We start from the raw sequence: 14,159 nt of genomic DNA on the forward strand, positions 1-14,159 counted from the left end.
AACTGATATTTATAGGACATTCCATCCAAAAACAATAGAATACACATTCTTCTCAAGTCCTCATGGAACATTCTCCAGGATAGATCATATCTTGGGTCACAAATCAAGCCTTGGTAAATTTAAGAAAATTGAAATCGTATCAAGTATCTTTTCCGACCACAACGCTATGAGACTAGATATCAATTACAGGGAAATATCTGTAAGAAATCCAAACACATGGAGGCTAAACAACACACTACTTAGTAACCAAGAGATCACTGAAGAAATCAAAGAGGAAATCAAAAAAATACCTAGAAACAAATGACAATGAAAACACAACGACCCAAAACCTATGGGACAGAGCAAAAGCAATTCTAAGAGGGAAGTATATAGCTATACAAGCCTACCTTAAGAAACAAGAAACATCTCAAATAAACAACCTAACCTTACACCTAAAGCAATTAGAGAAAGAAGAACAAAAAAACCCCAAAGTTAGCAGAAGGAAAGAAATCATAAAGATCAGACCAGAAATAAATGAAAAAGAAATGAAGGAAATGATAGCAAAGATCAATAAAACTAAACGCTGGTTCTTTGAGAAGACAAACTACATTGATAAACCATTAGCCAGACTCATCAAGAAAAAAAGGGAGAAGACTCAAACCAATAGAATTAGAAGTGAAAAAGAGAAGTAACAACTGACACTGCAGAAATACAAAGGATCATGAGAGATTACTACAAGCAACTATATGGCAATAAAATGGACAACCTGGAAGAAATGGACAAATTCTTAGAAATGCACAACCTTCTGAGACTGAATAAGGAAGAAATAGACAATATGAACAGACCAATCACAAGCACTGAAATTGAGACTGTGATTAAAAATCTTCCAACAAACAAAAGCCCAGGACCAGATGGCTTCACAGGCAAATTCTATCAAACATTTAGAGAAGAGCTAACGCCTATCCTTCTCAAACTCTTCCAAAATATAGCAAAGGCAGGAACACTCCCAAACTCATTCTATGAGGCCATCACCCTGATACCAAAACCAGACAAAGATGTCACAAAGAAAGAAAACTACAGGCCAATATCACTGATGAACATAGATGCAAAAATCCTCAACAAAATACTAGCAAACAGAATCCAACAGCACATTAAAAGGATCATACACCATGATCAAGTGGGGTTTATCCCAGGAATGCAAGGATTATTCAATATATGCAAATCGATCAATGTGACAAAACATAACAAACTGAAGGAGAAAAACCATATGATCATCTCAATAGATGCAGAAAAAGCTTTTGACAAAACTCAACACCCATTTACGATAAAAACCCTCCAGAAAGTAGGCATAGAGGGAACTTACCTCAACATAATAAAGGCTATATATGACAAACTACAGCAAACATCGTTCTCAATGGTGAAAAACTGAAACCATTTCCTCTAAGATCAGGAACAAGACAAGGTTGTCCACTCTGACCACTATTATTCAACATAGTTTTGGAAGTTTTAGCTACAGCAATCAGAGAAGAAAAAGAAATAAAAGGAATCCAAATCGGAAAAGAAGAAGTAAAGCTGTCACTGTTTGCAGATGACATGATACTATACATAGAGAATCCTAAAGATGCTACTAGAAAACTACTGGAGCTAATCAGTGAATTTGATAAAGTAGCAGGATACAAAATTAATGCACAGAAATCTCTTGCATTCCTATACAATAATGATGAAAAATCTGAAAGAGAAATTAAGGAAACACTTCCATTTACCACTGCAACAAAAAGAATAAAATACCTAGGAATAAACCTACCTAAGGAGACAAAAGACCTGTATGCAGAAAACTATAAGACACTGATGAAAGCAATTAAAAGTGATACAAACAGATTGAGAGATATACCATGTTCCTGGATTGGAAGAATCAATATTGTGAAAATGACTATACTACCCAAAGCAATCTACAGATTCCATGCAATCCCTATCAAACTACCAATGGCATTTTTCACAGAACTAAAACAAAAAATTTCACAATTTGTATGGAAACACAAAAGACCCCGAATAGCCAAAGCAATCTTGAGAAAGAAAAACGGAGCTGGAGGAATCAGGCTGCCTGACTTCAGACTCTACTACAAAGCTACAGTAATCAAGACAGTTTGGTACTGGCACAAAAACAGAAATATAGATCAATGGAACAGGATAGAAAGCCCAGAGATAAACCCACGCACATATGGTCACCTTATCTTTGATAAAGGAGGCAAGAATATACAGTGGAGAAAAGACAGCCTCTTCAATAAGTGGTGCTGGGAAAACTGGACAGCTACATGTAAAAGAATGAAATTAGAACACTCCCTAACACCATACACAAAAATAAACTCAAAATGGATTAAAGACCTAAATATAAGGGCAGACACTATCAAACTCTTAGAAGAAAACATAGGCAGAACACTCTATGACATAAATCACAGCAAGATCCTTTTTGACCCACCTCCTAGGGAAATGGTAATAAAAACAAAAATAAACAAATGGGACCTAATGAAACTTAAAAGCTTTTGCACAGCAAAGGAAAATATAAACAAGACAAAAAGACAACCCTCAGAACGGGAGAAAATATTTGCAAATGAAGCAACTGACAAAGGACTAATCTCCAAAACATACAAGCGACTCATGCAGCTCAATATCAAGAAACAAACAACCCAATACAAAAATGGGCAGAAGACCTAAATAGACATTTCTCCAAAGAAGATATACAGATTGCCAACAAACACATGAAAGAATGCTCAACATCATTAATCATTAGAGAAATGCAAATCAAAACTACAATGAGATATCATCTCACACCAGTCAGAATGGCCATCATCAAAAAATCTAGAAACAATAAATGCTGGAGAGGGTGTGGAGAAAAGGGAACCCTCTTGCACTGTTGGTGGGAATGTAAATTGATACAGCCACTATGGAGAACAGTATGGAGGTTCCTTAAAAAACTAAAAATAAAACTACCATATGACCCAGCAATCCCACTACTGGGCATATACCCTGAGGAAACCATAATTCAAAAAGAAGTCATGTACCACAATGTTCATTGCAGCTCTATTTACAATAGCCAGGACATGGAAGCAACCTAAGTGTCCATCAACAGATGAATGGATAAAGAAGATGTGGCACATATATATAATGGAATATTACTCAGCCATAAAAAGGAACGAAACTGAGTTATTTGTAGTGAGGTGGATGGACCTAGAGACTGTCATACAGAGTGAAGTAAGTCAGGAAGAGAAAAACAAGTACCATATGCTAACACATATATATGGAATCTAAAAAAAAAAGAAAAGAAAAGAAAATGGTCAGAAGAACCCAGGGGCAAGACGGGAATAAAGATGCAGACCTACTAGAGAATGGACTTGAGGATACGGGGAGGGGGAAGGGTAAGCTGGGATGAAGTAAGAGAGTGGCATGGACATATATACACTACCAAATGTAAAATAGATACCTAGTGGGAAGCAGCCGCATAGCACAGGGAGATCAGCTCGGTGTTTTGTGACCACCTAGAGGGGTGGGATAGGGAGGGTGGGAGGGAGGGAGATGCAAGAGGGAAAAGATATGGGGACATATGTATATGTATAACTGATTCACTTTGTTATAAAGTAGAAACTGACACACCATTGTAAAGCAATTATACTCTAATAAAGATGTTAAAAAATTAAATAAATAAATAAATAAATAAATAAATAAATAAATAAATAAATAAATAAATAATACTATGGCCCTTTCCCGGGCAGGAGGCAGTAAAATGTTTCACTGGAAGAGGAAAAGTAAAAGCAAAACCCTCTTCTCTAGAAATGATAAAGCTGGTGTTCATTAACATTTGAAGAGACAGTACTTTTTGTATTCCAATAACTCTTTTATTCTTTTGGATGAATTCAACAGACAGATATCTCCTTCCAATTGTGTTCCCTATGAAAATAATATAATTGATTTCAGACAAGTGTTATTTTCAAATTAGTTTATTTTCTCATTTGTATATTTTAGTTTCTTGCTTAGTTCTGGTCAGAAATCCTAAGAGCTATGCATTTTAATTTATAATTAAATAACCAAGTAATAATAGAACATTACCAATAGGCTGGTCATAAAAAGCTAGTACTTTAAAAGAAATACATAGGGACAAAGCATAGTGAAGAAAATAGAGAAATACAGGTTAAAGTTGAAAGTTGGTTCTTAATTTGCCATTATTACCGTCTCAACTCAATTCCATAATAATTGCCTAGTTATGTGCTAGGCACTATGGGAAAACTAGTAAATTAATAGACGTAAGAGAACCTCACAAATGTTAAAATGGGGAAAAATTTGCATTATAATTATTTAACAGAAGCATAAGGTAATGTCACTGCCCTCAAAATAGTTTGAAGTACCCCTAGCAGCCAGCCATCTGATTTAGCTTTTCCATAGCATGAGCATCTTTTCTATAGCACCACTGACAAGGGCCATCAGGCACTATTTAAACCATTTCAGATGCTCAGGCATCTCAGATAATCCACACTGATGGGGCACATTGAATAAACCCAATACCTTATCCTATGGGAACCCATCAGAAACGTGAACATGGCTTTCATGGCCATCACTTTAACCTTTCAGCTACAGATTCAACATTGTATTAGCAGGGTTCTCCAGAGAAACAGAACCAGTTAAATACACACACACACACACACACACACCCCGTGGTGGGGGGAGAGAGAGAGAGAGAGACAGGTGGGGTGGGGGGAGAGAGAGGGAGAGAGAGGAAGAATTAGGTCATGCAGTTGTGGGAACCAGAGAGGCTGCAGTCTGTAAGGCAGGCTGGAAATTCAGGTAAGAGTTGGTGTCGCAGCTTTGAGGTGAATTTCTTCTTCAGGAGACCTAATTCTTTGCTCTTAAGGCCTTCAACTGATTGGATGAGGCCCACCCATATTCTGGAGGTAATTGACTTTACTCAGAGTCTGCTGATTTAAATTTTAATCACATCTGAAAAATACCTTCACAGCAACATCTAGACTGGTATTTGACCAAATGAGTGGGCACCACTGTCCAGCCAAGGTGATGCATAAAATTAACCATCACATCATTCCACCCTTTGGTTTCATTGATATGTCAGTTAGAATTCGAGCCACTGCCAGGGACAAGGACTTCATTCCCTGGTTCTATGTTTCTCTGAGAAGAATTAGAGGCACGTTGGCTGGCGGCCTGATTGTTTAATCTAAGAGACGTCGCTGAGCTTTCCTGGCTGAGTCCACACAGGGTTGGTAGCAGACCCACCTGCCTGCAGAGTGTGACCTTCTCCCTGCCTGTGCTGAGCTCACCCGGCAGGCTCAACCCCTTCCAGGCAGAGGCCTGTGGTTCCGGCAGCTACGCTTAGTGTTTGGGTTGGGGGACCGGATTCGCATGTCTGTTTAACCGCAGTTCAAGTTCTTCCTGAAAAAGCTGACATTTGGATTTCTATCTATCTGACTTCTTTGTGTGTTTCTCAGGTGAATCTGAAATCTGAGAAGACAAGGGTGTGATTAATTGTCACCTCTAAATTCTCATCAGCCTCCCCACTGGGAATGTGCTCTACTTGGTCTATGACCATTTTCAAATGGGCTCTCAGAATCGAACCAACCTTTCCCCCTTCATGTGATAATGCGGATTAAGTGAGGCTGCCCCTCCTTTAATCCGTGGCCTTTGGGGGTCACCCCATTGGTGCTGTCTCTTCCAAGCTGTGTGACCTCAATCTCCCTTTTGATCTCAGTCTCCTTGTTCACAAAATGGGCTAATGTTACCTACATCATAGAGATGCTGTGGGGTTTAATAAATGAGGTTACGAATTTAAAGCATCTGATGAAAATGCCCCATAGATAGTAGGTGCTCAATACACAGTGGCCAATAATAATAATAATAAAAATAGGGGCTTCCCTGGTGGCGCAGTGGTTAAGAATCCGCCTGCCAATGCAGGGAACATGGGTTCGAGCCCTGGTCCGGGAAGATCTCACGTGCCACAGAGCAACTAAGCCCGTGCACCACAACTACTGAGCCTGCGTGCCACAACTACTGAAGCCTGTGCACCTAGACCCCGTGCTCCACAACAAGAGAAGCCACCGCGATGAGAAGCCTGCGCACCGCAACAAAGAGTAGCCCCCGGTCGCCGCAACTAGAGAAAGCCCACGCGCAGCAACGAAGACCCAACGCAGCCAAAAAAAAAAATAAATTAAATAAATAAATTTGTTTTAAAAAATAATAATAATAAAATTGTGGGCAGTTCCCATCACAGTCTTGGTTCATTTGGGGTCACTTCCAGACAAGTTCTCCTCCCACAATTTGTATTAGTTTAATGAACTGTTAGACCAAAAAGCAGAATTTTACACCTCATCAGTTTCAAAGCTGAATCATTTGGGTGTGTTACCTGTTGAAGGAATCCTTCCCACGTTCAGTAATCTCTGCATCTTACCTCCCACCCTTTCTAATTCTTATAAATCATCACATATTTATTGTCCGATATAGGTCTGTCCTCTCTAAATTCTTTGGGAACAGTTTTCCACCAGCTATACATACCTAATTATAATCTCCTCCAGGTTTATAGTGTCCCTAATTATCACGAGGAAGATCTTGTCAAATTGAGGCTTCAAACGTTTACTGACCCTGTTACCGTAACCAGACTCTGGGCTGGGTGCAGGAGTTGCCAAAATGCAAGATCCAGTCCCTGTCTTCAGAAGCTTCCAGACCAGTGGGCAATAGGAACACCAAAAAGCAGGTACAACGCAGAATGGTCTTCCCTGCAAGGGGAAGCCAGGAGGGTCAGATGGCACAGACGAGGGCCATCTTGTCCCCCTCTGAGGCTCAGGAAGACTTCCCAGAGGACAAGGTGCCTGAGTTTAATGTATAGGAGGAGAAGGATTTAGCCAAGCAGAAAAAGCAAAGAAGCACGTTAACTTCAGAGGAAAGAATCCATCCAAAGGCAGGGCATGGAGAAGAGAGGAGATGGCAAAGGAGGGGAATTATCCAGCTTGTTAGGGCCAGAGCCCAGGGTACCTGTGGGGCAGTGGACCCCAGGGGCCCACATGAAGGGTAGGAATGCCATGCACATACTGCTCTATCACCCCCACACGCAAAGAAGAGCAATTGAAGGATTTTACACAGGGAAGTAACGTGATCCAAATGGCATTTAGGAAGATTACTATAGCCTTGTATGGGAGGAGAGAAAAGTTTCTTTCCAAGAAGCTTTTCAGTGCCACAGCTGAAGGCAAAGAAATCCAGAAGAAAGTGTGTGGCAGAAAATTTCTTTATTTGAGGGCTAGATTTTTTTTTAATTAATTAATTTATTTATTATTTTATTTTTGGCTGCGTTGGGTCTTTGTTGCTGTGCACGGGCTTTCTCTAGTTGCGGTGAGTGGGGGCGTCTCTTCATTGCAGTGCGTGGGCTTCTCATCGCGGTGGCTTCTCTTGTTGCAGAGCACGGGCTCTAGGTGCGCGGGCTTCAGTAGTTGTGGCACGCAAGCTCAGTAGTTGCGGCACACGGACTTAGTTGCTTTGCGGCATGTGCGATCTTCCAGGACCAGGGCTCAAACCCATGTCCCCTGCCTTGGCAGGCGGATTCTTAACAACTGCGTCACCAGGGAAGCCCCTGAGGGCTAGATTTTAAAGGCGTTACGCTTGGGAGGAGAAGTTACAATGTTCTCACAGTAAAACAAGTAAAGGGAGTCATAGACTTGAGTTGGGTGGGACATCACAAGGCCACCTGGACCACGTCCCTGCTTTGATGCAGCTGTGGTGTTTCAGCTGGCATAATGGTGCCAAGACAGCTGAGGCTTGGGAATCGAAGTGACTGGTCCATGTGATAGAACCTGCAGTCACGGGTGGAAGGCCGAGATGTCGGCTGCTGTTATGCCTGGAGACATCTGTCCACTGCAGGCCCTTGCCATGACGATATAGCGAGTGGAGAGGACACAGAACGGGAAACTGGCTTCTCCCTTCAGATCTGCCAGGAAGGAACAACTGTATTCAGTTTCTTGATGCACAGTCATGTCAGTGACGATCCTCATGCAGAGAACTTTCCGTTTATTCTCCTTTTTGAAAAATAATAGCCAAATGGGGCACTCCGTCACCTGTGCTCTGGGACAAAAATTTTTGAAGAGGTTTATTTTAAGAAGAGAAGCATTTGCAGAGATTGCTCTTACTACCTTATAGATTTCTAAAGTGCATCAGGTCTTCTGAAGTACTCTTGCTAATTCGAGAATGTCAGGAAATACAAAAACACTAATTTCCAGAGACATGAGCCTTGAGCCATTTTCTGGCCCTAGCCTATTATTGATACTTTATGGGGTAAGTCAAAATGGGTCAGATCTGGCCAAGAGAAGAGCAAGGGAAACATTCTTGGAGGGAAGGAGGAAGGGAACAATCTAAGCTAAGAATGAATGTGAAAGACTAAAGCTGCAGAGATGGACTAGGGTGTTCTCTTGTCAAGACAAAAGAAGATGACACCATACGTAACAGTAAGCAGGTGCTTTGTTTCACTGTTTAATAATAATTACAGCTAATTTTTATATAGTTGTTATCCTGTGCCCAGCACATGCATTAACTCATGGGAGTCTCACAGTAACCCAAGGAGATGGATACTATTATTGCCCCCATTTTACAGGAGAGAAAACCAAGTTGCAAAGAGATTGGGCAATTTGTCCACCCTCACACAAAGAGAAATTAAACCCAGGGAATCTGGCTTTTAACCTGACACTAGGAAGAGTTGCATTTAGCTGTATTTTGTTCTTGTCGATTTTATTAAGAGCAGATGCAAACAGGATTTTAAGATCATTTGTTCTGAGTTGAAAACACATGCCTTGGCCTTGATTCACACCTGGGGGAATTTTAATTTCTTGGTTGTGCTTCCTTGAGGCCCATATTATTTTCAAAAGCATAATCGGAAAATATAAAATAATTATGGATATTGGCTTCTAGATTAAACAACTGCTGAACTTGGGCAAACAGATCAAATTAAGGCTGAATCTCTTTCTTATGAAAATTTTCCTTATTTTATATGTAGGAGTTTGTTTTTGTTCTTGTTGAACTCCGGGACTTAGAAGTAGACATATTTATTTAGTTTGGCCCAGATCTAGTATGTGTTGCTTGGTCTATTCTTTTTAGTTTATTGTATCTCTTAATCTTCTACACATGCAACCAGGGACCTCAGTGATGAGGGCATTGGAAAAATCTAAACAAACAATAAATTCTGGCTACACGATTCCCTATAAATGGAGTGCTTAATAAAATAATGCTTGGAAACGTGATGTTAGAATGATCAGATCCGTATGAAGTCACCGAATTATAAATTTCCAGTGCTTGCCATAACTGGTAATATTTTTCCTTATAGCCTGAAATATTTGTGATCAGCATTTTGTACATGATAAAACAAAACAGTTCCTTGTTTTGAGAAGCAAATGTGATTGAGTATTAGATGGTTCAAATAAACCTAGAAGCCATGATGATTTACTACTAATTCTGAAGCTTCAGTTACAAGCCCCGTCTTCTTGGTTGCCCCATTGGAGTGCAAAAAACTACTCTTTCTTTGGCAATGACTGAACACCCTCACAGAAAGCTTCCCTGAACTTCCACCTGGCACAGGCCCTGGCACACTCAGGTGGCACCTGATGTCTGTCCTCAGTGGCACCTGGTACTGAGAACAGCACTCCAAATTGCCAATAGTCTCAACTGGCATAGAGCTTTGCTTTAACTTATTCTCCTGCTCCTGGCTCTTCTCTTTTCCTTGTGTAGTCCAAACAATTTAACCATTCCACAAGTGTTTATTAAGTACCTACTCTGCTCTAAGGACTGAGGAAAGGATGGTAAGTTAGAAAGATATAGCCACTGTCCTCACAGACCTGATGGTCTAGAAGGGAAGATACAGTAACAATAAAGCATGACGGTAGAAGCACAGTATGCGGTGGAAATGCATAGAGAATATAAATATCAGAATAAATACACTAAAATGTTGAAGCGGTTCTCAAGTGGTGGGACTTTAGTTAACGCTTTCAAATTTAGTACCGTATTTCAAGGTCTTTCCAAGTTTAATTTAACGGGCAAAGATATTTTTATAAAGGGAATTTTAAGAACAAAATATATTTTTTAGTCTATTCAAATACTTAAGTTTTAAGATTTTTTTTACTATTATCAAAAATAAATTTTCATATTTATTCTGTTATGAAGCACCATTTTGCAGACAGTGACTCTAGACCCCAGTCAACCTAACAAAGCCCTTCCTTCAATTATGCCACCATTGGCTGCCTTAGACAAACACACTTCCCATTTTAAAAGGTCTTAGGCAGCCCTCACCGCCACATTGCCTCTCCATGAAATTTCATCTACCTCATTCTTCCTCCTCTCAATTTCATGAACAGATGCTGAAGAATATAAACTGTAGTCACATGAAAGTTTAGACTATTCCATGACTTTATCCTCAGATTCTCTTTCAGAAGCTCTGATGTCAACAAAACAACACATAGATTACATTTGTTTATATAAGCGAAATCAACAAGATCATCAATTATAACAAGATAGAAGACCTTGATTATGTCCAAAGACCAAGATGATATAGAAGGAAGCCAGCCAACCTGAAGCAGTGTCCAGAACCTTTACAGATGCTTTGCTCTCGGTATCTGTTTGATAAGATTGCTTTTTCCAATTTGAAGGTAGAAGTTTGTGGTCCTCATTTCTTTGTAATGCTAAAAGTAAACCAAGAATAATTTCCTCAGGTGGTAAATGCATTTTCCTAATAATAAAAGTGATAACACAAGTTTGTTAGAAAGAACTTACAGAGCCCAGAAAAAGTTTATTGAAGAAAACAAAACCCCACACAATCCAACTGAGAGATGCCCACTTTCACCTTTAAATCCCTGTAGAGTTGGTTTTATACCGATTGTAGGGTATATTCTGCCCTTTTCACTTAACATTATGTTGGGAGTATGTCATTACTTTATATATATTTTTCACGGCTTTCTAATACTCTATTGAATGGACATACTACTTACTTAACGATTCTCTTATTTATGTATGTTTAGATGACGCCTATTATTTTGCTATTATGTTATAATGAATATTTTGCATTATACACACATCTAAAAGACTCTAATAATTAATAATACAGATCAAATTAAAAATTTGAAGACATGTAAACATGTTTCTGCAGGTTATAAATCATAAATTATCCTTGCTTTCCCACCCTCACGGTGCTTTTTTACATGACCAACCAACTTAAAAACATCTACATTTGTTAGTGCATCAACCTTTTCATTATCTGTTTCCAAATTTGTTTTAATATCCTGCTTTATTTCAAAAATTCTTTAATGGAACTTGGAAGTTTTTGCCTTTTAATGCAATATGTATAGTTATCTTTTCTGAATAATAAATTACCCCAGAACTTAGCCTAAGACAACAAATATTTACAATCTCACACAATTTCTGTGCATCAAATACCCAGGTGCAGCCTAGCTGGGCAATTCTGATTCAGGGTCTCCCATGAGATTCTAGTCAAGCTATCAACCTACAGCCAACCTACAGTCATCTCAAGCCCTGAGCGGCTGGAAAAATCCACTTCTAAGCTTACTCATATGGTTGTTGGTAGACCATAGTTCCTAACTGGCTGTTGGCTGGAGATCTCTGTTCCTTACCTGATGGGCTTCCCCACAGAGCTGCACAACACGGCAGCTGCTTTCCCCAGAGTGAAAGATGCAAAAGAGACAGAAAGAGAAAGCATGCCACAAACAGTAGCTACAGTTTTTTGTAACATGTACCATCATTTTTACCATGTTCTATGGTCACACAGACCAACCTTGGTACGGTGTGGGAGAGCTCTACACGAGGGTGTGAATACCAAAAGAAGAGGCTCATTTGGATTTTATTTTGAAACCATAAAATCTTAGAGACTGACTACAACATATAGTAATCTTTATGAGGACCCAAAATACATTTGTAATGATCTTCTGTCAAAAAATCCTTCATGAGCTGCTACTTAGAAGACAGTTTACCACTACCTAGTAAGTTTGAACATTCACCAGTCCTACAATCTCAACTCTAGGCTTAACTTCCTAAAGAAAGTCTTTCAGTCTTTCACATGTGCACCAGGGCACATATACAAGAATGTTCTATGCAGCAATGTTTGTAATAGAAATCAATCAATAACAGTCTAGATGCCCATCAATAGAAAAAAATAACACAATTAATTGTGGGGTGTTGGTATAATAAAATGCTATACAGCAGTGAAACTGATGGAATAAGAACTACCCACATCAGTCCAGTTGCAACCGTTGAATGAAAAAAGCAAGACACAGGTATGATATATTTCACAATAAAGTAAATTTAAAAAGCACATCATATAGTAAAAACATTACAATGATACTTTCAACAAGAAAACGGTGGTTAACAGAAATGAAGCACTCACTATGCTACAGGCACTACGATAAGCATGTCAAGTTGTTTTTGTTTAATTCTCACAACAGGTAGAAGGTTAAAATTAGTCCTTTTTTCCTCATTTGCCAGATGAGAAAGCTTAAACTTATAGAAATAAAAACATTTTCCCAAGTTCACACAACCAGTATGTCATAGAGCTAGGATTTGAACCCAGGCAGAATGATTCTAGAGCCAACTGTCCTAACTGCTAACTTAAAATCTGGGTTTGTTCCTAGATTTAGCTCCATGTGTCAATGACAAAATGAAACACTAAATCGCTTATGTGTTGAAATGATGTCTGAATGGATACCTAGTCCTTGCACAGGTGAATGGGCCAATTCATCATCTCTCCAGGTTCTCCCGCCTCTCTGCACTGTGCCCTGACGATGGGATAGACCTCGCCTTTCTACTAGGATTCCAGGCGACTCTCCTGTAAACACCAACCGGATAACAGGGCATATTTATTGAGCATTTACTGTAAGTCAGGCATTCATCTAAGTGTTTAGATACACTAACTCATTGGATGCTCAAAACACCCTCTGTGGTAGATGTTACTATGATGCCCATTTTACAGGTAAGAGAACAGGCTTTGAGGAAACTGTTCCCAACAGTTACACAGCTTGTAGGTGACAGTGCCAGGACTTAAACCCAGGCATTCTAGCTTCCAAGCCTATGGTCGTAACCACTCATATACTGCCTCCCATGAAGTATTATGCTTAGAGTAAAGGCACATAAGGAAAAAACTGGCTCTTTTTCTAATGAAATATATAAAATATAGAGACCTCACTGATATTCTAAAGAATTTCCATTATCAGATTTTCCTAAGGTGTCAAAAAACTGTAACATTTAACATGTTACTAGGAAAAAACATGATGGCTTCATCTTGGAGACAGTAAGAACAATACAGTTGCGTTTGAGGTTTTTTTTTTATTGAAGTATAGTTGATTTACAATATTGTATTAGTTTCAGATTTACAGCAAAGTGATTTAGTTTTATTTATATATATGTGTGTGTATATATATATATATATAAACTTTTTCAGATTCTTTCCCCTTATAGGCTATTATAAGATATTGAATATAGTTCCCTGTGCTATACAGTAGGTCCTTGTGGTTTATCTATTTTATATATCATAGTGTGAATCTGTTAATCCCAAACTCCTCAATGCTCTTGAGTTTTTAATTTAATTTTGTTACAAGTTCACCGTCTTTCTCATCTCAAGCTAACACGATTTAATTCAACTAGTTAACACACTACAGGCATTTGATACACATTTATTTACTTTAAGTCATTTTTTAGGGTGAGGAATGACAGTTTATATATTAATCAAAATTTGGGGGCTCCCACTATATACGAGGCTCTAGAACAAAACATATCAAGTTGGAAAACACACAGTCTCTGCCCACAGGAGCCCCCAGCCTACAGGTTACAGTACATATAATGACAGCGCATATAATTACCATTCAACATGTTAGGTTCTAAAACAGAGGAATATACTCTACAAGTGACTGACTCACTTTACGCTGCCCTAAAAAATAGGTGACTTTTGAAATGAGCCATACAAGATAAGTGCCCATCACTAGGCAGAAACGGAAAGGAAGGGCATTTCTGGTAGAGGGCACAGCACGGTCAAAAGTGTGGAGGCACAAAAGCATACCACATGTATAATTTTTTGCTGCCAGAGTGCAAGTTGCTTAGGGGGACATGGTGGAAAATGACCCTGGAAAGGCCAGTGGCAGAGGGCAACAGGG

General features: G+C 39.2%; 1 protein-coding gene across 9 annotated transcripts in view; it reads right to left on the reverse strand.

The window, feature by feature from the left end:
* Positions 1–2,583: 2,583 nt before the first annotated feature.
* The window catches only part of LOC309612586 (uncharacterized protein), a 59,152-nt gene continuing 47,576 nt past the window's right edge, over positions 2,584–14,159 (reverse strand). For 8 of the 9 annotated variants that reach the window (XR_014235295.1, XR_014235296.1, XR_014235298.1 and 5 more), the window contains 2 exons: positions 10,575–10,685; positions 2,584–8,085 (listed from right to left, as the gene is read on the reverse strand). Coding sequence is in view for 1 of the 9 variants with exons in the window: in XM_082358467.1 (XP_082214593.1) it covers positions 8,075–8,085; positions 10,575–10,685 (122 nt within the window). In the remaining 8 variants the exon portion in view is untranslated. Of the gene's footprint in view, positions 8,086–10,574; positions 10,733–14,159 lie in introns of all 9 variants that reach the window. The other variant, XR_014235297.1, reaches the window with a different exon arrangement.

The sequence above is a fragment of the Balaenoptera borealis genome (genome assembly GCF_965194805.1).
Source record: "Balaenoptera borealis genome assembly, chromosome: 15".
Taxonomy (NCBI): Eukaryota; Metazoa; Chordata; class Mammalia; order Artiodactyla; family Balaenopteridae; genus Balaenoptera; species Balaenoptera borealis.